Raw genomic sequence first — 20,056 nt, 5'->3', positions numbered from 1 at the left:
AACCGGATTTTATTTCTATGAGGGGAACAAACTGGGCTGAGCAGAGCCCTGTGTGGTGGAAGCTCCCCCATGGAGACAGGCCCCAAAGCCCCCAGCAAGACCCCACCCACTAACGATGTCCCCAGGGTGCAGCAGCCATGGCAGAGCTGTGGCCTTCACCCCCAAGGCTCCTCCCATCCTCTGTGCACAGGCAGAGGACCTGCAAGTCCCTGCCGTGGCTGTTGGCATCATCCAGCACCACAACCTGTGGTCACGGTGCCCTGGGCACCCCTGGTGAGGCGAGGGGTCTTGGCACAACCACCTGCAGCACTCGGACCCATGATTGAGGTGGGTTTTGCTGAGGGAACGTTTAGGGCCTGTGCTCAAAACCCACTCAAGCCCACGAGGCTCCGTGTTTGTACTGGGGGTCCCAGGCCCACTGTGATGGTGGCGGCCACGCAGTCTGGTGGGGCACTGGATCCTACAGGTGGGGCTGTGATGAGAAGCCACTTCCTTTGCTCTGCGTGTTCTTCCAACACGCAGTCACAGGATGACCCTCTTAAGTACTCCATACAAATAAAAAGGCAAAGGGTTTGGTCTTTCAGAGATTCATCTATATTTATGTGTTCTGTGGAATTTGTTTTAAATAGTTAGGAATAAAATGTTTACAACAAACGTAGCCAGGTGTTTAAATGTACACTGAACATGCTGAGCCATAGTCAGGATGAACCAAAGGGCTAAACTATAAATCCCCTCAAACACCACAGAGATTTAATACAGAATTCTCAGCTCAATACCACCAATTTCTTCACTGTTTAACTAAAACACGGTGAGAACACAGACTGACAGTAAAAATAACCATCAGTCTGCAGAAAAGTAAGTAAGGCATCAGAGAATCTAACCATGGGATGTTGCTAAACAGAACTGAGTTGCCGTACCAGGCTGACAGCATTTTGGCAGCACTCTGTTAAGCTTTTGATGAGAACAGCCTCCTGCTACTTACAATTTTCTTTTCATTTTAGTTTTCACATCAGAGTAAACTTTGATTTCGTTTTGAATCCAGTACGCTGTGTAACCCGAGGTGCCAGGAATGAAATCGCGTAGCTCTCCAACGTACTTCTTCATGTCACGAGCAGAGGTGTAGCCTGGGAATGGAAAGTGCCAGTCTCACTTCGGGAGCTTTTGAGTTACCTAATTTCTCATTTCTCAGCTGAAATTAGAACTATGGAAAATGAGCAGTGCTGAGGGGAGGGGACCAATTCCAGCTGTGCCCTTGGAATTACAGCAAAGGCTGGTTGCGCTCTCAAGGTTCTAATGACTGGAAATTGGTGTCAGATAATGTCTAGGGAAACAGCTCTGATCTACCACCCAGGAAGCTCAACCTTCTTACCTGACACAACTGCTGCACCACTTCTGATATTTGCATATGCCACGCAAATTAGGACAATGAGCAATAAGCAGTTTCCATCAGAAATTAGCAGTGTCAACAAAAAATGACAATCTTTCAGGTGAAACCTGTAGCCATTTTTGAGTCCAGCAAGAGTAAAGGGGGAAAGAGCAATCCTAAGGGGTGAGTATGGCTTCATCGGCACCCACAGCTGTTTTGGGGCATATTTTCCACTTATTACAAACCCACCTATGCTATGTGTTACCTGTCACCATGTTATTCATCGGGTACTCCTTAAGTGCATGGTATGAAAATTCCCCCTGGGTCGATGCTCTTGAGCCTGGGTTTTCTTCACTGCTGTATTGGGGGAGAAAGATGTTATTTCCTTCATGTTGGGTATCTTCTGAAAGGCAAGGGCATATCCAAATCCTACCATCGAGGCCAGAAATACCTTTCAGACAGGTTCCGTACATCCTCCCTCACATCTTGCTTGCAGTCTTTTCTTACCATCTCTGCTTCATCCGGCAGATCTTCATTAGATTGAAGATCTTCATTAGGTCTCTGCTGGTTTCAGCACAGAGATCATTTAGAATTGTGCCCTGAGTCCATTTGCCTTGAGGCAGTTTTAGAAATTCTGATTTCCAGCATATTTTATAATAAAGTTATAAAGATGATGATGAATTTTGATTCAAAAGTACTGAGAAATCCCTTCAAGAAGACAGCACATAGTAGGAATTGTCATGGGGAAAGAAAATGCTGCACCAAAAGGGCTGAACTCGGACCTCAGCAACAGGCAGTCCCTAGGATGTACAGACAGGGTGCCTGTGTGGGCAAGAGAGAAAATCCCTCCTGCATGTGCCAGTGTTTTGTTCCTGGGTTGTCACACTGAGAGGGACACGTGCAGCACAACAAGTGCAAGAATATTTCATCCTGTATTTGGGTTGAGGGTCCGGGATGAAAACCAGTTGCTACAACTGATTTTTACACCACCTCCTGCAGTATGTATTTCTCATCTTACCTGCTCTGCAAGGGAATCATCCATCTGCTCCCAAATAAAGCCACCAATTTTTCTTCTGATTTCTGCCGTGAACAAAAGTAAATGACCGTAAAAGAATGAAATAAGAAGACTGCCCAGTGGTGCAGGAGCTCACTGAGTGGCATTGCTCCCTAACACGGTATAATAGACGGAGCATTAATTCCTCAGCCTCAGGGAGGAAGAATTGCTCCCAGCAGAAGGAAATCCCCCACCCTCAGGGCACAGGGGACCAAGGATTGATGCCAGCTGGCACCCCTGTGTGTACTGGGGCATACAGAGCGCAGCACCCACCTGATGTTCTCCCTCACCTTCTTGCAGGCAGGCAGGAGGCAGAACGAAGTGGCCCAGAACCACTGACTCCTTCATTTCTGCACTGGTGTTTGCCCATGCAGAGAGGTAGCAGGAATGGAAAACTGTAGCTCTGCCGTCCAAGTACTCCCGGCTCTCGTGTATTCTGAAAAAGAATGGTTCCTGAAGGTAAGCCTGAAATAAAAGCAGAACAGGAATAGCTTTGGCTTCGATCAATCTGGAGATACAGGGCTAGGGGGCAGCTTTGGGTAAAACAAGTGTGAAAGGATGTGTGTTGTCATTAAAACTGACCTGCTTGGATGTTTTTGCCTTTTTGCAGGGTGAAAAAGTACCCAAGGAAAAGCTGTTATTTTCTGAGACTCTACCAGCAACATCCTGTTCCAGCAGGATGTGCCAGGGAATGCTGTGGCTGAAGGAAGGGCTCTGTTTAAGGATCTGCTGGATTACACTCCCAAAGCTGGCCTCGGTGTCTGAAGGCTTACAAAATCTAAGCCAATTCTAAGCAATAATGTGTTAAAACAACCTGCTTATTTCAGCCACTAGGAAAGCCTGGTGCAGAGGATCAGGAGAAACCGTTCCCTTTCACATAAATATATTTGCATGATAAGTTACACAGCTATTCACTAGGTGGAGGAAGATCCTGAATAATCTCTCACTTCTGTAGTTCTCCTGTAAAAACATTGTCGAGCTCTATTATTTTTATATGAAACAGAAGGAAAATATCAATTCAACCCTTTTCCGGCTGGGTTATTCTCGTCTCCAGGCTTGCTGTCACAAAGTTCCGCCCTGGCTTTTTTTTTTTTTTTTTTTTTTTTTTTTTTTTTTTTTTTTTTGCTTGTGGTTACTTCCTTGTTTACCCCACGGCCTTGGGGATGGTGTCAGCTCTGTTTTAGACCCTGTGCTTTTCTAGCATGTCAGGTCAAAGGTAGCGAGAACAAAGCAGCACTATTACTTCAATTTACACAATTAAAAGCTTTTATCAGTTGGTTCTGTGCAGAGGTCTTGTACCTGCGCTAAGTGTAGGTGGGTTTTATTTTTGCTAGTACTACTTGGAGTGTGAATGCAGTTTTATCAGCTCCTACCTTGCTCCGCTTCCCACATGTCCTGGTTTCAGTTAGCACAGAATTAATTTTCTTCCTAGTAGCTGGTGGAATGCTGTGTTTTGGCTTAGGATGAGAAGAGTGCTGATAACACCCCGATGCTTTAATTGTTGCAGAGCAGTGCTTATACTAAGCCAAGGACATCTCAGCCTTTTGCTCTGTCCTGCCAACGGGCAGGCTGGGGGTGCAGTAAGAGCTGGGAGGGGACAGACCCAGGACAGGTGACCCAAACTAGCCAAAGGGGTATTCCATACCATCTGAAGTCATGCTAAACAATATATAGGGGTGGCTAGCTGGGGGGAAGGGGCCGGACTGCTCGGGGTTAGGCTGGGCATCGGTCAGCGAGTGGTGAGCAATTGCATTGTGCATCACTTGTTTGTACATACTATTATTACTTTCCTATTATCACCATTGTATTATTATTGTTATTATTTTTATTATTATTTTGTTATTATTATTTTCCTGTCTTATTAAACTGTCTTTATCTCAACTCACGGGCTTCACTTTCCATTTCTCTCCCCCATCCCAGAGAGGGAGGGGGGAGGGTGAGCGAACGGCTGCGTGGTGTTTAGCTGCCAGCCGGGTTAAACCACGACACCACACAAAAAGCTATGTCAGTATCAGCACCGTCCTTTTCTCACAACACTGTCCCCAGTGCTGGGTTGAAGCCAGCCTCATGCATGGAAAGCTGCATTATTTTCACAGCCATTTTATGTTTTGTTTGGGATAGCTCTAGACACAGTTTATTGTAAGTGCAGATTTGCACATGCACGAGCTCTGTGTCAGAGCAGACTAAGAGTAAAACCCCAGCAGACCGCAGCAGGAACTGTACAAGGCACTTCCAGAACACCCCCCTGACCTGCAGAGGATGTTTACACCCATTAAATGGAGGAGGTGGCAGCGGGGGGGGGGGGGGACAGCTGGGGAGAGGAACAACCTGAGGGTGTCGGGGTGGGCGGCATCGCTGCTGAAGAGGTAGTCAGCATCCTGCCAGCGGGTGAGCAGCCCCCCGCCAGCCACTGCAGGAGGAAGAACAGGGGTGAGGATGACGGGAGGCAACCCAGTGTGTGCCCACACACCCCGACATCGTCAGAACCCAATTTGTCCCCACATTGCATTAAATACACACCCCCAACACCAAAGAATTTCCACACACCCCAACACTTTTCCACACACCTCCCACTGTGTCCCCCCACACACTCCATGTCCCCACACACCTTCAACATGTCCCCACATACCCCAATGTGTTCACCCACAGCCCAGTGTGCCCCGTCCACCGTGTTGCCCCCCCCCACCCCAACAAACTACTGCATCCCCATACCTCAGTGTGCCCCCATCCCTCCAATGTGTCCCCCTGCACCCCAAGACAGCCCCCACACACCCCAACATGCCCCGAGGCCCTCAGTGTATCCCCACACACCCCAATGTGTCCCCACACCCCAAAACATCCCAATGTGTCCCCACATCCCAGTGTGTCCCCCCACCACCCGAATGTGTCCCCACACACACCAGTGGGGCACTACCTACCCCTTGTCCCCACACCCTGACACATCACTACACCCCAAACATGTCCCCTCACACCCCAGTGCACCCGGGGTGTCCAAGACCAGGCCCCATTATGGGCCCCACAGCCATGGGTCTCCCCATGACCCATGCTGGGCTCCTCAGAGGGGGTCCCTGCCCCACTGAGGGCTCACCCCACAGCTGCTGAGGGCCGGGCTGGACGCTGTGGGAGAACCAGGCATGGCGGCCCCGGAACATGGTGGAGAAGCCCTGAGGCAGGAGCCTGAGGGGCAATGGCGGTGGCGGGAAACGCTGAGGGGAGCCAGGCAGGGAGGGACCTGCTGAGGGCTCTGAGTGCCTCTGGAGCCCCAAAATAGCTCAGGGTGGTTTCAGCTAGGCACACAGGTGGGTCAAGTGGGACTTTTTAACCAGCTGAGGTAGGTTTATGTACAAGGCTTGACCACCATGTCCTCCAGAAATGCTCCATGATGTAGCCTGGCTGGTGACACCTCTGGAAACCTGAACAGAGCTGAATGTGCCCCAAACAGGCAAGTGATGTGTCAGCCATACTGAAAGGTGAAGCAGAAAGCCCTGGTCTTTGATTCATACTCATTTTTCATCATTTTTTTTACACAATCTGAAGACGTAAAGATCAGCATTTGGAGGCGCACCAGGATCTCTTCTGTTTGGTTTTTCACTTTTCTGTTTGGTGTTTCACTTTTCCTGGAGGACGTCTATATTCAGCTGTGTCTTGAAAGATTTTTCCCCTCCTCTTTTACCTGAGCCCTTTGTTTTTTTCTCCCTGTCATGCAGGAACTGGTGAAGTGTCAGAGACTCTAAGGTGATGTGACATTGAAGAAGTAACCCATTCTAAAAACACATATTTGGTTGATCTGGGAAACAGCTTGCTTTCAGCAAAACTGCTCGTAATTCATAAAGCACAAATGAGGCTTGTTTCATGCTTCATACTTGCCAAAATATCCCTCGACAATTCCATCCCCTAGGAACTTGCACTGAAAAAACTGCAGCAGTAGTGCAAGTACATCCCAGATATCTCTGGACCACCCCCCTCCCCCCCCCAGCTGGACCCCCCTCAAACAGAGAACTTTTTTCTAGAAATGATCCCAAAATTCACCAGCCTTTGGGACTGTCATGCGTCATACTCCCCAGAAAGGGGATTTTTGAGTATGCTGACAAAATAATTCCTAAGTAATACCACAAAAAGCCCACAGATGCAATCAGGGCAACGACTTCCCTAGTGCAGCATGATGTTGTTGGATGTTTCCTTCAGCAACGTGGTCTTCTTGCACCACCTGTGCCATAGCGTTTTCAGCTTGTGCGGAGCCAATTTTTTAATTAGGAGGAGGTTTTCCTGTTGGTGCAAGACACCCAGCCATCACTCTGCGATGTGTTTGCAGCCAGTAAAGGGGAAGCCAGGGTGGTGGCAGGTATCTGGTGGCTCCCCCTAAAACAGAGGAGGCCAGAACGCCATCTATGTCTCAAGCCACCTTGGGTTCTTGCAGCAGACTGTGCTGCTCCACAGGGGTCTCTGGAGGGGAATTCCCAACCTTGTCTTCCTTCCCAGACCATCTTCTACCACTGGTGGGGATGGCTGATCTTCAGAGCATGGTTGACTTTGCAAGCTGAGCTCTGCAGTGGCTTGGGTGAGCTCTGTTGTCCCAGGCTGGGTGACGTGTGTTTTGTACAGCCACCTGACTGTGACACCCTGGTTTGAATGCTCCCGAGGGTTCCCCTTGCTCCTGCAGAGTACAGCTCCTCAGAACCCCCCCAACTTCCCAGGTCCTGAACCCATCTTTGTACTCACACAGGATTTTCCTGGATAGGGAATATGTAACCCACCACCAACACCCCAGTGGAGACCCCAAGGTCTCCATCCACCCCCTCCACCTGAGAGACTGTTGGGTTGAACAAAGGGTCTGGAAGGAGATGGACAGTGAGCCCTGGGTAAGACCAGTGCCCCGCCTGCACACCTTTCCTGCTGGATAGAAATTCCCAGTCAGCTAGCAGTTCCTGACTGATTCCAATCCGAGGCTAGGAGAGCATGCCCCTTGTAGTGAACAATCTGTCTGAGTAAAACATAGTTTCAAGCAAAGCAGAAAGCCAGAGGTTTGCATATGGCAGGTTCTCTTCTCCGTGTTCATCACGGAAAGTGCAAATATAACAGAAAAGGCTGTGAAGTAAGCCAAGATCAGGTAAACCTTCAGTATGTGATGCCTTGGCATATGCAAGCCGCAGTGAATCTTTACCCATGAGAGCAAGTGCAATAAACCACACACACCAGGTAGCCAAGAATCCTTGTTCAGGTGTGAGCTCTGCACTAATCAGATCCTCCTTGATCTAGGAGGATCAAGGAATCACAACAGCTGCTTCATAAAATTAAAGCAGACTGCCCAGCTGTGCAGCATAGCTCCTGCAGTATCACCATTTTGGGTAATGCCATCAAATTCTTGTTGAGCTTGAGGTGTGACAGAACAGCCCCCATGAGGCCATGTGCTGTAGCTTGCCCCTTGCAGAATTTTAAAAAAAAAAAAAAAAAAAAAAAAAAGGAAGCAAAACTAGCTGATACATCCTGCTTCCCCTCAGTCCATCTTTGACAGCACATGCCCTGAAAAGCATTAGCCAGATGTCCTGCTTTCGTTTGTTATTTTTTTCCCTTTTGAGGGACTAAGTGGCTCCCCTCCAAAAGAAAAGTGTGCCTGCACCTTCTCAGTGGGGGAAAAAAGTGCAGCCAAGTGCAGCTCCACCATGCTCTGCATCAGCCCACAACCCATCAGAGTCCAAAAAATTGGTTCAGGCTGGTACAGGACTCTGGAGAGATACTTTAAAGACACATATACTTCAGAAAGACAGACTCCTTTTAAGTTTTCTGATTGTATTTAGATAAAAATTAGGTACACTGCAGACCACTAAAGAGCTACAATTTTCTAATGGGTAATGCAGACACTTATACCTATGTGCTCAGAAAAGTCTAGTTAGCATACTAGTTTGGGGTAAGGTTATTTTGATGATAAGCTGTAATAATAGTTGTTTAATAATGATTCTACAAAACCAACCAGTTGTCGCTACAGCCAGACATGCTTACAGAGAGCAGATGTTAGAGGATGTTTTTTTTAATTATATTATGGGGGGGGGGGTAGTTACGCACACGTTTTGAAGGTGTAAATTTGCATTACAAATCTCCTGGTACACAGCCAAATTTTCAGAATTCTCCCCTCCTTCCCCCCCAGATCAGCTCACTTTGCACCTCCATCCTAACGCCAGGTCAGGGTGGTTCAGCAGCACAGCATGACTGAGCTTGCAGAACATCTGCCACGTGCTGCAGTGTTCAGGCCCTTCCCAGCCCACTTTTCCTCTGATGCCAAATTCCTCAGTATTTTAATTTCATGGTGAAGGAGGCCAGGAACCCGAGTTCAGACAACCACTGTTAACTGTAGGCGACCCCTAACATTGTGAAGAGAAGGAATTTCATGATGAAGACAATTGCTCTTTTCCATATGTAGAAAGGACAGAAGCTCAAATTCATTTAGGCTTGCAGGGAAAAATTCTTCAGATCTGCATGGGAGAGAGAAGACTAACATCAGTCACTCTGCATAGCTTCAGTTGTAATTATTGTTTAGGAAGAGCTCTCCACAAGGGAATTCTGACTGCAGAGTCCCAGCTACAGGCACACAGACCCACCGTTGAGCATTGCAGAAACCACTTTCAGTCCCTTCCACCCGGGGGGTTCAGACTTCAACAAGCAATCCCCTGTTAAGACCATCAGTGCTCTGCAGCCTAAACAATGCCTGCACAGATGTTCTTGCTTTATCCTGCTCTCAGCTCCTCTAACCCAGCTCTGTAAATCCTTACCCCCAGACTCCAGCAAAGTCAGGACTGTCCCTGCCCTACAGTCCCAGCCCAACCAAGCTTGGCATCCCTCACTATCAGAGACCTCCTGACATCCCACCAAAACCACTGGGGCACGGCACACCCCAGGCCCAGCTCTAGGGCTGGGTTTCCATCCCCAGGAAAGTGGCAGAGGTGCCATATCACTTTTCTGAGCTCTGTAACCCAGAATTGTCTGTACTGCATCAAATCACAGGCCCATTTACTTCAGCAACATATCCCAAGCAACAGCTACAAGAAAATATCTAACCGCTGGTGGCATCCCTTCTAAATATTCTTCCAATCCAACCATTTTCCACTCTGGGTGAATTTCCTGAGCCTTTCCCCATCCCTCAGTACCACACACATTTCTGCTGCTAATTAAGAGTATATCCTGTTCCTCATCCCAGGAAGCTGGTGACCTCACCTCCAGTTTTCTCCTGTCCCTGAAGACCAACACCCCTCCCAGCCTTTGTTGGAGAGACCTTTAGAGAAAACAGCAGCAAGGAAAGGACTCTGATCCTTCTACATCTTAAGAAGCAATGCCCCAGGGTTTTTCCAAAGTCCATGTGACTCATGACTCAGTCTCAGTCTAAAAGCCTTGTTAACACTTTCTGAAACAACGGGGAGGGGGGTAATTCCTGTAAGGCCTGGCAAAGGCTTATCCTGCACAATGTCAATAATTACCCAGCCTCAGCTGGAGTACTCAGAGGAGTTTCAGTTTCAGGTCTTTCAGCCACACATCCTCAATTTTCTCTATCAGGAGTTAATCTAGCTGTTTACACCGATCTGTGCCTCGCACATCACAAGTTGCCAAAATACCACCCTATGCCCAGTGCAGGATTAGCCATATTTAGTAAGTAGCAAGAGCTTCAGAACAGCTCAGCCCCCATTTAGTGGCAACACCATGGGGTTTTTGTGGTCACTCCTCTTGTTCCTCAACTCTGCAAGCTACGTACTTCCCTCCACAGAGAGCAGTCCATGTTCCCTTTACCACCAGCACACAAAATACGAGTGTAACTCACCATGATTATCCCCGGCACATCTTAGAAGTCTGGCTCTACAAGAAAGAAAGACACAGCATTAGTCTTCAGAGCAAACAGTAGTCACTATAGGGCCCACCCTTGTGGGGAACAGCCTCAGAGAGCTGCCCTTGCTTGGCTTTGTGCTTCCTGCCACTAACCACAGACCAGATCACCAAAAAATCACTCCCCACTGCTGCATTCTTCTTTATGTTCACCCTATGCATCATGCTTTACACTTAGAAGGCTTCACCCAACAACCAAGGGCTGGAAAGATCCTGGTTTGCCTCAGGAGATGCCCAGCAGCCCTCAGACCAGAACTTCATGTTCACATGCTGCCATCAGCATTAAGAGGAGCACCAACAGTCTCGGCTTGGGAACCAAGGCACACAAGGGGAAGACAGGAATTTCAGTAAGTGTGATCTAAACAGTAAGTGTCAGTCTTTACCACTAGATTAAAGCCAAAAATCATTGCATCACCCATCTTTTTTTGGATAAATCCACCCAGAGAGCTCTATTAACAGTTGTCAGGCCCAGCATAGGCAGGCCAGGAAGGCAGAGGACAACTACCTACAGGACCTTTGGCAATGCCAAAGCAAACCTTTCCTATCTGCTGCGAGCTAACTCTCGCATGGGTTTGGCACATAGTCTTTTCAAACCAAGTTACTTTTGTTGGTGCTCATGTATGTCTAGAACAAAGCCTTCAAAACACACCCCATGACAGCGCCCTGTTTCTAGAGAGGCTGAGCCCAAAATCAGCGAGGCTTCTGGATGCATCACGCGGAGAGGAAACCATACCCCATCTGAAGGACTGCGGCTCCGCGAAGGCCTCGTGGTTGACCCTGCAGGTGTAGACGTCGCTCTTGGTGGGCGTGAAGGGGGCGTACACCAGGCGCTGGAAGGTCCAGTCGTCCCCGAAGGACATGTCATTGTACTTGACGTCCTTCATGGGCTCCCCATTCTTCAGCAGGGCGATGTCGATCTTGGGGGGGTGGAAGCCCTCCACGTAGCAGTTGAGGATGTTCTCGGTGCCGGCGGTGGCGGGGTGCCGGGAGTACACCTGCACCTTGGGGGCCGCTGTGAGGGGCGAGGCAGCGCTGAGCACCGGGACCACCGGGGACAGCGCCGGGACCACCGGGGACAGCCCCGCCACCGCGCCCCCCGCAGCGCCGGACACTCACCTTTGGCCTGCCCCTGGCCGAGCAGTGCCACCAGCGCCACCAGGGCCACGATCGCCGCCTTGGCCGCCAGCCCCATGCCTCCCGCTCCGCTCCGCGCTGCTCCGCTCCCCTCGCCGAGTGGCCCCTCCCGCGCGCGCCCCGCTCCTATTTATCACCGCCGCGGCGCGCAGCCAATAGCGAGGCGACTTCCCCGCCGCGTCACTTGTATCCGGGCAAACAGGCAGCGAAAAGGTTGGAGAGAGCGGGCAGAGGGCGCGTTGCGCGTGCGCAGTGCGCGGCTTTCGCTTTCACTTTCGTTTCCACCGCCCTAACGGGGCAGCGGGGGCGTGGCCTATCCGAGGGGGGCGTGGTCTATCCGCGGGGGGGCGTGCCGCGCATGCGCGCTGCCGGCGGCCGGTAAAAGGCGGCGGCGGGGGCAGCGCGGCCCCGTAGAGGGAGGCGGGGGAGGGCGGCGCCGCGGCATGGCGGAGGGCGGCCAGAGGGTTGTGAGTGCCCGCCCTGCCCCGTCCCGTCCTGCCCTGCCTTGTCCTGCCCGGCCCTGCCCCGTCCCGGCAGGGTGTTCACTCTGAAGCCTAATGGTGGCACGTGGGGCGCGCTGGGGCTCCGCACCGAGCTCCTCGCGGTGCTCCCCGCCTGCTGCTGCGGGTGTTCGGTCCCTGCGGAGCTGGGAGGGTCCCACAGGGGTCAGGGGTGGTCCCCGGGAGCCACCAGGGGCAGGTGCTGGTGTCTGGGGGTTGCTCCTGCTCGTCTCTTCCAGCTGCAGGGCAGCTGTGGGGTTAGCTCCCAGGAAGGGTTGGGTGCCCCCCTGTTAAGGGTTTCTTCTTCCCCCATCTGTCTCCTTCGCTGGTGCCCATGCTGCTTTTGCCTTCTCGCCCCCCAGATCCTTGAGGACTACCTGCTAGTGGAAGATGTGCCTCTGCTGGAGGAGATGGCTGAGGAGGATGAGGAGCTTGACCTGTACAATGAGATGACATTTGGGTTGGGTAAGGTTCAAGGGAGCCCCAGACTCGGGCTGACCAGCCAGCACCTGGTGGGATGAGGATGAATGGAGGCTGGGGGTGAGGAAGGTGTTCCCCAGGTGGGATGTGTCCTTATGCCTAACAAAGAGCTCAGCAGGGAGCCTGGGGGCATTTTCCTGGGCGCTTATTTAACCCCAACGCACTCTGCTTTCCCTTGCAAGACCGTGACTCCACTGAGGAGGATGCTGTGAAAACCCCAGTGCCTTTGGAGAGGAGCCCTGAGCTCGTGGAGACCGAGGAGGAGCCCCAAGCAGATGAGGGGCAGCAACCACCAGAGGAGCAGGGAGAGCCTCAGGGTGAAGGTGGGATGGAGCCTGATGCTGAGCAGGTGGGCTCTGAGGAGGAAGAAGAACAGCTGGGGGCTGAGGAAGAGCATGAGGATGAGCCCAACAACCTGGGAGACCCAGCGGTGATGAGAGCTGTGCAGAGCAAGCCCACGCTGGAGGTGATGCCTGAGTGGGGTGGGAGGGGGACCCAGCGCTGAGCCCCCAGTGTCCAAGCAGTGATACTGCCATGGACCTGCTGCTTGTCCCTCCATCCACACGCCGTGGGTTGTGCCCTACAGAGGGCGAGGAGTGGTTCTGGGAGGGACAAGGGCAGGTCCGTGGTGCTGTGGCCAGGTGTGTGCCATTAACTGTCCTCTTTGCTCCCAGAGCCAGGACTCAGCAGTGCTGGACAGCAGGATTGGCTCTGTCTGGGCAGAATTTGGCAAAGAGGACATGGTAAAAATGTCCCCTCCTCCTTGGTGACGGGGTCTGAGTGTCCCCTGCCCCTCTCCTCCCCATGCTGACCTCTCTCTGTCTTCCAGCTGGCCATGGAGCCCATGGTGTGGGGCTCCTGCCCCAGCAGCATCCCACCCCACCCCGTGCTGGAGGTGGGTCCCGGGGGTATCCCCACGCGTCCCCGGTTGTGGCATGTGGACAGGGCTGCATTCCCACCTCCTGCCACCTCTTCCAACAGGACAAAGCCATCCTGCAGGTCCTGGAGACGCCCCCTCCTGCTGCCAACGTGGCCCTCGACTTCCTCAGCTCCCCTGTGCAGAGGGGGTATGCGGGCTCTCCTCGGCTCAAGCGCCCTGACTTCAGAGGGACGTCCCCCAAGTCCTTCTCCCAGCGCTTCCTCCGGCAGGTACGGGCTCTCAGGGAGTCTTGCTCACCCCTTCCTCTGCCCTCTCTGCTCCAGAAGCTGTCCCCAGCTCTGCAATGCCTCTGTCCCCCTATGAAACCCACCATCAGGCTGGGATTCGTGGCTGTGACCACATTCCCGGTGCCCAGCTGGTCCCAGTAATGCCTGCTTGTCCCTGCAGCAGCCACCTTTGATGCTGCGCTCCACGTGCTCCCCTCGGCCCTTCCCACCAGCCCGCAGAGCTTCTTCTCCCTTTGCTTCCAAGCAGGTAACGCAGCAGGCCACCACTGTCCCCACAGATGGTGCCGTGGCCTGGAAGAGCCACCTCCAAGCACCGCTCAGCACCTCCCCAGAGCAGCAGCCTTTCCATCTTGGTCTCATCCTGGGTGCCCTTCTCCATACGGGATGGGGAAGGTGTTAGCTACGGCTTCACAAATCTGTCCTGCTGTCCCTGCACTGGGTGTGACCTTGTGCTTGGTGGCACGTTGGAGCACTGCTGATGGATCTGGGGCGTGCTGGGCAGCAGCATGACTCCAGGGTACCCTTGCCTGGGATGGGAGCACAAGACGTGGTGTTGGCAGAACCAGCCCATCCCTCCAGGAGCCCTCAGAGGTGACAGCAGGGTGTCCTGCCTCCTGACTGCTTCTTCCTTCCTTTGCAGTCCACAGGGTATGCGCCCCCGGCCCGTTTCAGGCCCCTGTCGCCCAACGTGGGCACCCCGCCGCGGCCCCTCGCAATGCACTTCGGCCCCATGTCTCCTTCTCTGGACCCCTCTCCCTTCTTCAGCCCCTCGGCCAGCAGCCAGTTCAACTTCAGGTAGAAGGCACGGCGAGTGGGGTTTTGATGCTGGGCACAGGGGAGGGATGCTGCGGCCCCCTAAAGAAGCTGGTGGCTCCATGGGGATGGCTCGAGCGTGGGTGCTGAGCCCGGCTTGTGCTGGCAAAGAGGTTTTTGGTCTGAGTGAGGTCAGGATGGACGGGAGCGCGATGGTCTGAAAACCAGGGGAGGTGGTGGCCCTTGTGGCACCATGCTGAGAGCAGACCCAGGGGGTGTTCCAGGGGATGCGCTGGAGCCACCGCAGTGTCTGCAGCCCTCGCTTGTCCCCCTTTGCAGCATGCCCAGCCACCTCACCCAGCTGCACCCCCAGCACCAGCGCATCCTGACCCAGCGGCAGCAGCAAGGCGGCACGGTGCAGAGGTACGGAGGGCCCGGGGGTCTTGGGAGTGCCCCGAGGGGGCTCTGGGTGCTTACGGCAGGCTGTGGTCTCCCCCGTGACAGTGTCTCCCCTAAGAAGCTGTGGTCCCCTAAAGCTGACCCTTACGCTGGGCTGATGACCTGCAAGGAAAAGGACTGGGTCGTCAAGGTGGAGATGATCCAGCTGCAGAGTGAGAACATGGATGATGACTACTACTACCAGGTGAGCCTCTACCATAGGTCCCGTGGGGCACCCAGCTCCTTGGGGCTGTGGCTTCCCACCTTGGGGAGCTGGAGGGAGCTGGGGTGCTGAGCCCCATCCAGAAATGGGCTTGGCACGGGGGGCAAAAGGGCTCGGATGGTCCCAAGCTGCCCTCCTGGCTCCCACGCAGACCTACTACCATCGGCTGGAGCGCAAGCAGGCAGAAGAGGAGCTCATGGGTGGGCGCAACAAGCAGGAGCCCCCCAAGCTGGTGACGCCCTTCATCCAGAAAGTAGAGACCTACAACTCTGGTGAGGGGCCGTGGTGGTGGCCGGGGTGGGGTGCGGGGTGTGGGGCATGCTCTCACCGTGCCCCCCGCTCTCTTCCAGTGGTGCGCATCGCTGGCTCGCTGGGCCAGGTCGCTGTGTCCACCTGCTACAGCCCCCGCCGAGCCATTGATGCCGTGCACCATGCCCTGGTGGAGGAGGTAGGTGAGGGGACACCGGGCTCCAAGCCTGCTTCAAGGTCTTGGAGCAATTTAGCAGGAGCAATAAGGAGCTGCAGTGTGGGTGTTGCTTGGCTCTGGGTATGGGTTGGGTGACACCTTGGTGGCATCAGCAGGGTGGGATGGGGCAGCCGGCGGTGGCCGTGGCTTCCGTGCGGGGTTGGTCTTTGTCCTGAAGTCACTTTGATCCCCAGGGAGCAGCTGGCCCAGTGCTCTGCCGGCGGCGGTGTCTGGTGCTGGCTGTAACTCTGCCTTCCTTTCTCCCCTCCTGAAGGCTGCGGGGAGCCACCGGCTTCGAGCGCTGCACAGGATCGAGAGGGTGAGTGGCCGGGGCCCTGATTTTGGGGCACGGTGCCGATGGAGCAGGGGCTTGGGTCTCATCCAAGGAGCTCTGTGGGGAAGGTCTGATGTTCCAAACCGCTGCCTTATCCCACGTTATTCCTCCAGCTCTTCCTGCAGCTGCTGGAGGTGGAGGAGATGCAGCGGAAGGTGTCCCTGGCCCCAGAGGAGCAGGAGCAGAAGACCCAGGAAGCGGGGCGTATCTACCAGGCCCTGAAAATCAGAGCCTGCAGCAGTGAGGAGTGAGTTCGGGCCGTGGTGAGGTGGGGGTGGGCAGCGTGTCCTGGTCCTAGCTGAGTTCCCAGTCATTAGGTGATGGGCTCTCATCCTCTGTGTGTCACCATAATCTGTAGTGACCCCACATGCAACTCTTGTCCTCCACTGGAGCTATGCAGGAGCGAGGGATGTGATGCTGGTTCCTCACCCAGATGGGCAGAGGGGCTTCAGGTCCCTCAGAGTCTGTGCCAACACAGAGCCTTTGTCCCCAGGGAGGCAGAGGATGAGTTCCTGCAGGTCCTGTGTGTGCGGAAAGGCAAGAAGCTCACAGCGCGGCTGCTGCCCCACCTGGCCTCAGAGCAAGCAGAGAAGATCCTGCTGACCATCACCCACCACCTGCCCTTCCTCATGAAGAAAGATGCATTGGATGAGGCGAGCACCTCCAGCTGGGGCAGGGGGTTACTGGGCTGCATCCCTTCCCTGTCACCCTGCCTGTGGGCAGCCATCCTGATGGGTCCCAGCAAGGCTGGGTGGATGGTGGGGTCGGCATGGGAAGAGGCTGCTGTGAAGGGCAGGTGCAGGGCTTTGCTTCTGCCCTTGCGGGGAGGAGGAGAAAGGTCTCCAGGAGGAATTAAAGCAGTCCTGGTGGCTGTATGCTCCTGGGATATGCAGCATTGTCCCCTGCATCATCCCGAAACCCTGAAGGTGTGGGGTGGAGATGGGGCTGTGTCCGTGGTGGGTTGAGCGGTCTCAGATCCCTGCTCTCCCCTCTGCCCTGCCCAGTCTCTTCCCCTGCTCTACAGCCCTTTGAATGAGGTGGTGGGCAGGATGACCTTCAGCAGGCTGATCCAGGTCCTGCAGGAGATTACCAGGCCCCTGCCTGAGTCTGACGAGTTTCCGCTGGCTATGGCCCTGAAGAACCAGGTATGTTGGACATCCCCAGCATGTGCCCATCATGGATGGACACACAGCCATGGTGCTCCTCCTGCTGCTTCTCTGCAGTTTGGCATCACCTTGCTCTACTCCCTGCTGAGCCGTGGTGAGGGGCTGCTGTCTTCTGAGACACCACTGGAGCCACATGGCAGGGACTTCGAGACATGGTGAGGGCATGGGGCCACGTGAGTAGGGTTGGGGTTGGCTGCCCAACAGGGCTCTCACTGTCCCCTTGGTGCCTCCAGGACAGACACAGTGTTCCTGGTCGCTCGGGAGCTGTCACAAGTGCCCAAGGCCTCGTTGGTAGAGCCACTCTTCTTGCCCAGCAACCTCCTCTCCCTCTTCTGCCGCTACCTGGACAAGCAGACTGTCCACCACCTGGAGGCCAAGATGGAGTGAGTACCACCTGGACCACCTAGCACTGTGTGTAGCCACCTCTCTTGGATGGAGAGAGGGGATCTGGTGGGGGGGGACCATGGAGAGGAGCGATGGGTGGTGCTGGTGGCTCTCTCTGCCCTGTTGGACATGAGTCTACAAACCTCTGTTGTGGACACAAGCCCACGTTGACCAGTTTGCCCCCACAGTGGTGTGACAAGCTGATGTTCCAACCTTGCTTCCCCACAGGTGCTCCCCGCTGCCGTCAGAGGCTGCCATGCCGTGCTAAGCCCTGAGAGTGGGGCAGGGCCTGATAAAAGGACTTTGAGTTTTGAAGCAACCACAACTTGGGTGTGGGGCACTTTGGGTGAGCCATGATGCACTGGAAGGGAACGCGGGTAACTTATTTCGGCCTCGCGCCACGCAGCAGCCTGTGGCGGGTGCTGAGGCCGGTCTGCACAGGGGCACTGAGAGCACTTTTGGGGGGGAATTTCTGTACAGCACTTGGAATAAAATAAAGAGGTGATTAACAAGCGCCTGTGGGCAGCCACTGCTGTGCCTGAGTCCCCAGGCTCTGATAGAGGCATCACTGGGACATGGGCCCTGAGACCCCCTGGTTGGGGATGGAGGGGGATCCAAAAGGGCAGAAAAGACAGCAAAGGGGGGGAAGACCCAGAGGACCCAGTAAAGAGGGTATAGGGGGATGGAGGAAAAGGCAATGATGAAAATGGGCCTGATGGGGAACAGAGGAGGGGGAAAAAAGCCCATCAGCAGGGGAGAGGTTGTGGTCAGAGCTTGCATAGAGGTCAATGTCAGATGAGTGTGTATAAGGGGAAAGGAAAGGTCTGTGCGCACAGGAGGGGACATTGAGGGCATCTGGGTGTGCACAGAGGATGGGGGTCTGAACACATGGCTAGGGACAAAGAACCTCTTTCTGCTGAGGTCTTAGTCTAAGACATGTAGATAGAGACATGGTCATGACAGGACACCTTGAAGTTACCACATCTTCCTTGAGATACCTTAATAGACCACGACTGCTTGTGTCAGGACTAAAAACCCTGTTAGGTTGACCTGGTGTGAAATGGAAGCAGGGTAAGACAAACGCTCTGTGGAAAGCCCTGTCGTGCTGTTGTGACACGAACAAGGTGGAACTCTGCCCTTGTGATAACGCATATTGTTTGTTCAGCAGATATGGTGCCAGGCCATAACTCATCTGGCATGGAAAAAAAATGCTGCCATCGGGAATGCGTGCGCTGGCCCCTCGTGCTGTGCATAATTGCAGTAACCTGTCAGGGGCTGCTGGGTGCTCCCTGGGACCGGGGCTGCCAATTGCTCTGGGTCTGGGAGCATGCAGGGGTGGGGTATAAACGGAGCAAAATGCTCTGTGTCCCATGAGGCAGGAACATCAACTGAGGTTAATGTCACCTCTGTGGTGGTGCCCACAAGACATGGATGCCTACTGCACTGGCAGGACGCCGACCACAACCTGCCTGAGTATGGACTATTGGGTCTCACGGTGGTGGACACCGATGACTGGGAAAAGCACCATGCTCATCGGTACCCTTGTCATCACCCTGGGGCTGGTATGTATGTAAATAGCTCATAATAAAGCTTGCTTACGTTATATATATGCATACAGCTCTTGTCTGATCCTTGCTGATCGGCACCTTCAGTTTCAGCCCCCAGAAGCTAACCAGAACGCTGCTACAAACTTATCCTCAAGGTCCTCATCTAGGCAAGAGAGGGTGCCTAGCCGTAATGTTCGGTCTTAGTGTAGAAATTTTTGTGCTTCCTGCCTGTCTTCCAGCTGTACAGTGGGATTTCTCCTAACCCTGTGGGAGATGTGCTCTTCCTGGGCAAAGGGGGCACCCAAAGTGTTTTAGGACACATATGTTTAAGCATCTGGTTGGGGATGTCTATGGCATGGAGAGGTCTAAACTTGACCCCCCCCAAAGCCTCCTGTATATTCAAAAGAGATTTTCACACCAGAAAGTCATCTTATCCTTTGGCTAATAACAATGGTATGTATTCCAAGCTCAAATCCTATGTAAATTAGAGTAGATTAATCTATTCCTTCACGCTGATCTCCTCGACGAAGCTGGTGAGGGGCCTGGAGAACAAGTCCTACGAGGAGTGGCTGAGGGAGCTGGGCTTGTTCAGCCTGGAGAAGAGGAGGCTCAGGGGCGACCTTATCACTCTCTACAGATACCTTAAAGGAGGCTGTAGTGAGGTGGCGGTTGGCCTGTTCTCCCACGTGCCTGGTGACAGGACGAGGGGGAATGGGCTAAAGTTACGCCAGGGGAGTTTTAGGTTAGATGTTAGGAAGAACTTCTTTACTGAAAGGGTTGTTAGACACTGGAACAGGCTGCCCAGGGAGGTGGTGGAGTCACCATCCCTGGAAGTCTTCAAAAGACGTTTAGATGTAGAGCTTAGGGATATGGTTTAGTGGGGACTGTTAGTGTTAGGTTAGAGGTTGGACTTGATGATCTTGAGGTCTCTTCCAACCTAGAAATTCTGTGATTCTGTGTGGATGGTGACCATCATATTGAGCTCTGTAATGTACAGCCTCAGAAGTAAGGCAGTGTCAAATGAGAATGAAGCATTTAACCTCCAAATCTGTGCTCTGCTGAACAGCCACCACCTGAGCTGTCTGAGCTGTCACTTCAAGAGGGTGACACTTGGCAGGTTGGTGTCAGGGCATGGGAAAAAGGGCCAGGTCAGACACTCAGGATATAAAACTTGTAAG

At 53.5% G+C, this 20,056-nt stretch overlaps 3 protein-coding genes across 7 annotated transcripts in view; 1 reads left to right on the top strand and 2 right to left on the bottom strand.

Annotated features, from left to right (window-relative positions):
• Window positions 1–158: 158 nt before the first annotated feature.
• On the bottom strand, window positions 159–8,039 carry TERB2 (telomere repeat binding bouquet formation protein 2). The gene is made up of 7 exons (XM_068696197.1): window positions 5,509–8,039; window positions 4,749–4,830; window positions 2,711–2,856; window positions 2,385–2,446; window positions 1,818–1,930; window positions 1,632–1,723; window positions 159–1,124 (listed from the first exon to the last, which is right to left on the bottom strand). The coding sequence occupies exons 1-7, from the start codon at window positions 5,570–5,572 to the stop codon at window positions 979–981; spliced, it is 705 nt and encodes a 234-aa protein (XP_068552298.1). The 5' UTR covers window positions 5,573–8,039; the 3' UTR covers window positions 159–978.
• A 148-nt stretch (window positions 8,040–8,187) lies between these two features.
• The window catches only part of B2M (beta-2-microglobulin), a 36,073-nt gene continuing 24,204 nt past the window's right edge, over window positions 8,188–20,056 (bottom strand). For both annotated transcript variants that reach the window (XM_068696195.1, XM_068696196.1), the window contains exons 2-5: window positions 11,403–11,497; window positions 11,020–11,298; window positions 10,225–10,259; window positions 8,188–8,887 (exon numbers count right to left, since the gene is read on the bottom strand). In XM_068696195.1, the coding sequence (XP_068552296.1) occupies window positions 10,246–10,259; window positions 11,020–11,298; window positions 11,403–11,478 (369 nt within the window). In that variant the 5' untranslated portion in view covers window positions 11,479–11,497 and the 3' untranslated portion in view covers window positions 8,188–8,887; window positions 10,225–10,245. The remainder of the gene's footprint in view (window positions 8,888–10,224; window positions 10,260–11,019; window positions 11,299–11,402; window positions 11,498–20,056) is intronic.
• PATL2 (PAT1 homolog 2) lies at window positions 11,760–17,844 on the top strand. Of its 4 annotated transcripts, none has more exons than XM_068696180.1 (19): window positions 11,760–11,887; window positions 12,283–12,385; window positions 12,583–12,866; window positions 13,075–13,143; window positions 13,230–13,295; window positions 13,382–13,549; window positions 13,731–13,814; window positions 14,208–14,362; window positions 14,660–14,743; window positions 14,825–14,963; window positions 15,133–15,253; window positions 15,332–15,429; window positions 15,722–15,766; window positions 15,895–16,028; window positions 16,275–16,434; window positions 16,786–16,926; window positions 17,005–17,102; window positions 17,181–17,330; window positions 17,560–17,844. In XM_068696180.1, exons 1-19 carry the CDS (start codon window positions 11,864–11,866, stop codon window positions 17,597–17,599), a joined length of 2,163 nt encoding a protein of 720 aa, XP_068552281.1. In that variant the 5' UTR covers window positions 11,760–11,863; the 3' UTR covers window positions 17,600–17,844. The 4 variants fall into 4 exon arrangements, with proteins under 4 accessions (XP_068552281.1, XP_068552279.1, XP_068552283.1 ...); XM_068696178.1 differs by having other exon boundaries at window positions 13,728–13,814; XM_068696181.1 differs by lacking the exon at window positions 11,760–11,887 and adding an exon at window positions 11,989–12,119 and having other exon boundaries at window positions 13,728–13,814.

The sequence above is a fragment of the Anas acuta genome, chromosome 12 (assembly GCF_963932015.1).
Source record: "Anas acuta chromosome 12, bAnaAcu1.1, whole genome shotgun sequence".
In the NCBI taxonomy this organism is placed as follows: domain Eukaryota; kingdom Metazoa; phylum Chordata; class Aves; order Anseriformes; family Anatidae; genus Anas; species Anas acuta.
Note: the sequence above shows the minus strand (reverse complement) of the source record. Positions and strands in the feature narration are given on the sequence as shown.

Bases quoted from the DNA above. Each gene is read 5' to 3' on its own strand.
- TERB2 (XM_068696197.1), bottom strand. From the start codon at position 5,572: ATGTTCCGGGGCCGCCATGCCTGGTTCTCCCACAGCGTCCAGCCCGGC. The intron at 2,857-4,748 runs GTTGTTCCTCTC...ATTCTTTTTCAG, and splicing joins GCCCACCCCGACACCCTCAG to AATACACGAGAGCCGGGAGT. The intron at 1,125-1,631 runs GTAACACATAGC...TTCCATTCCCAG, and splicing joins GATGAATAACATGGTGACAG to GCTACACCTCTGCTCGTGAC.
- PATL2 (XM_068696178.1), top strand. From the start codon at position 11,864: ATGGCGGAGGGCGGCCAGAGGGTT. The intron at 13,815-14,207 runs GTAACGCAGCAG...CTTCCTTTGCAG, and splicing joins CTCCCTTTGCTTCCAAGCAG to TCCACAGGGTATGCGCCCCC. The intron at 15,254-15,331 runs GTGAGGGGCCGT...GCTCTCTTCCAG, and splicing joins AGTAGAGACCTACAACTCTG to TGGTGCGCATCGCTGGCTCG.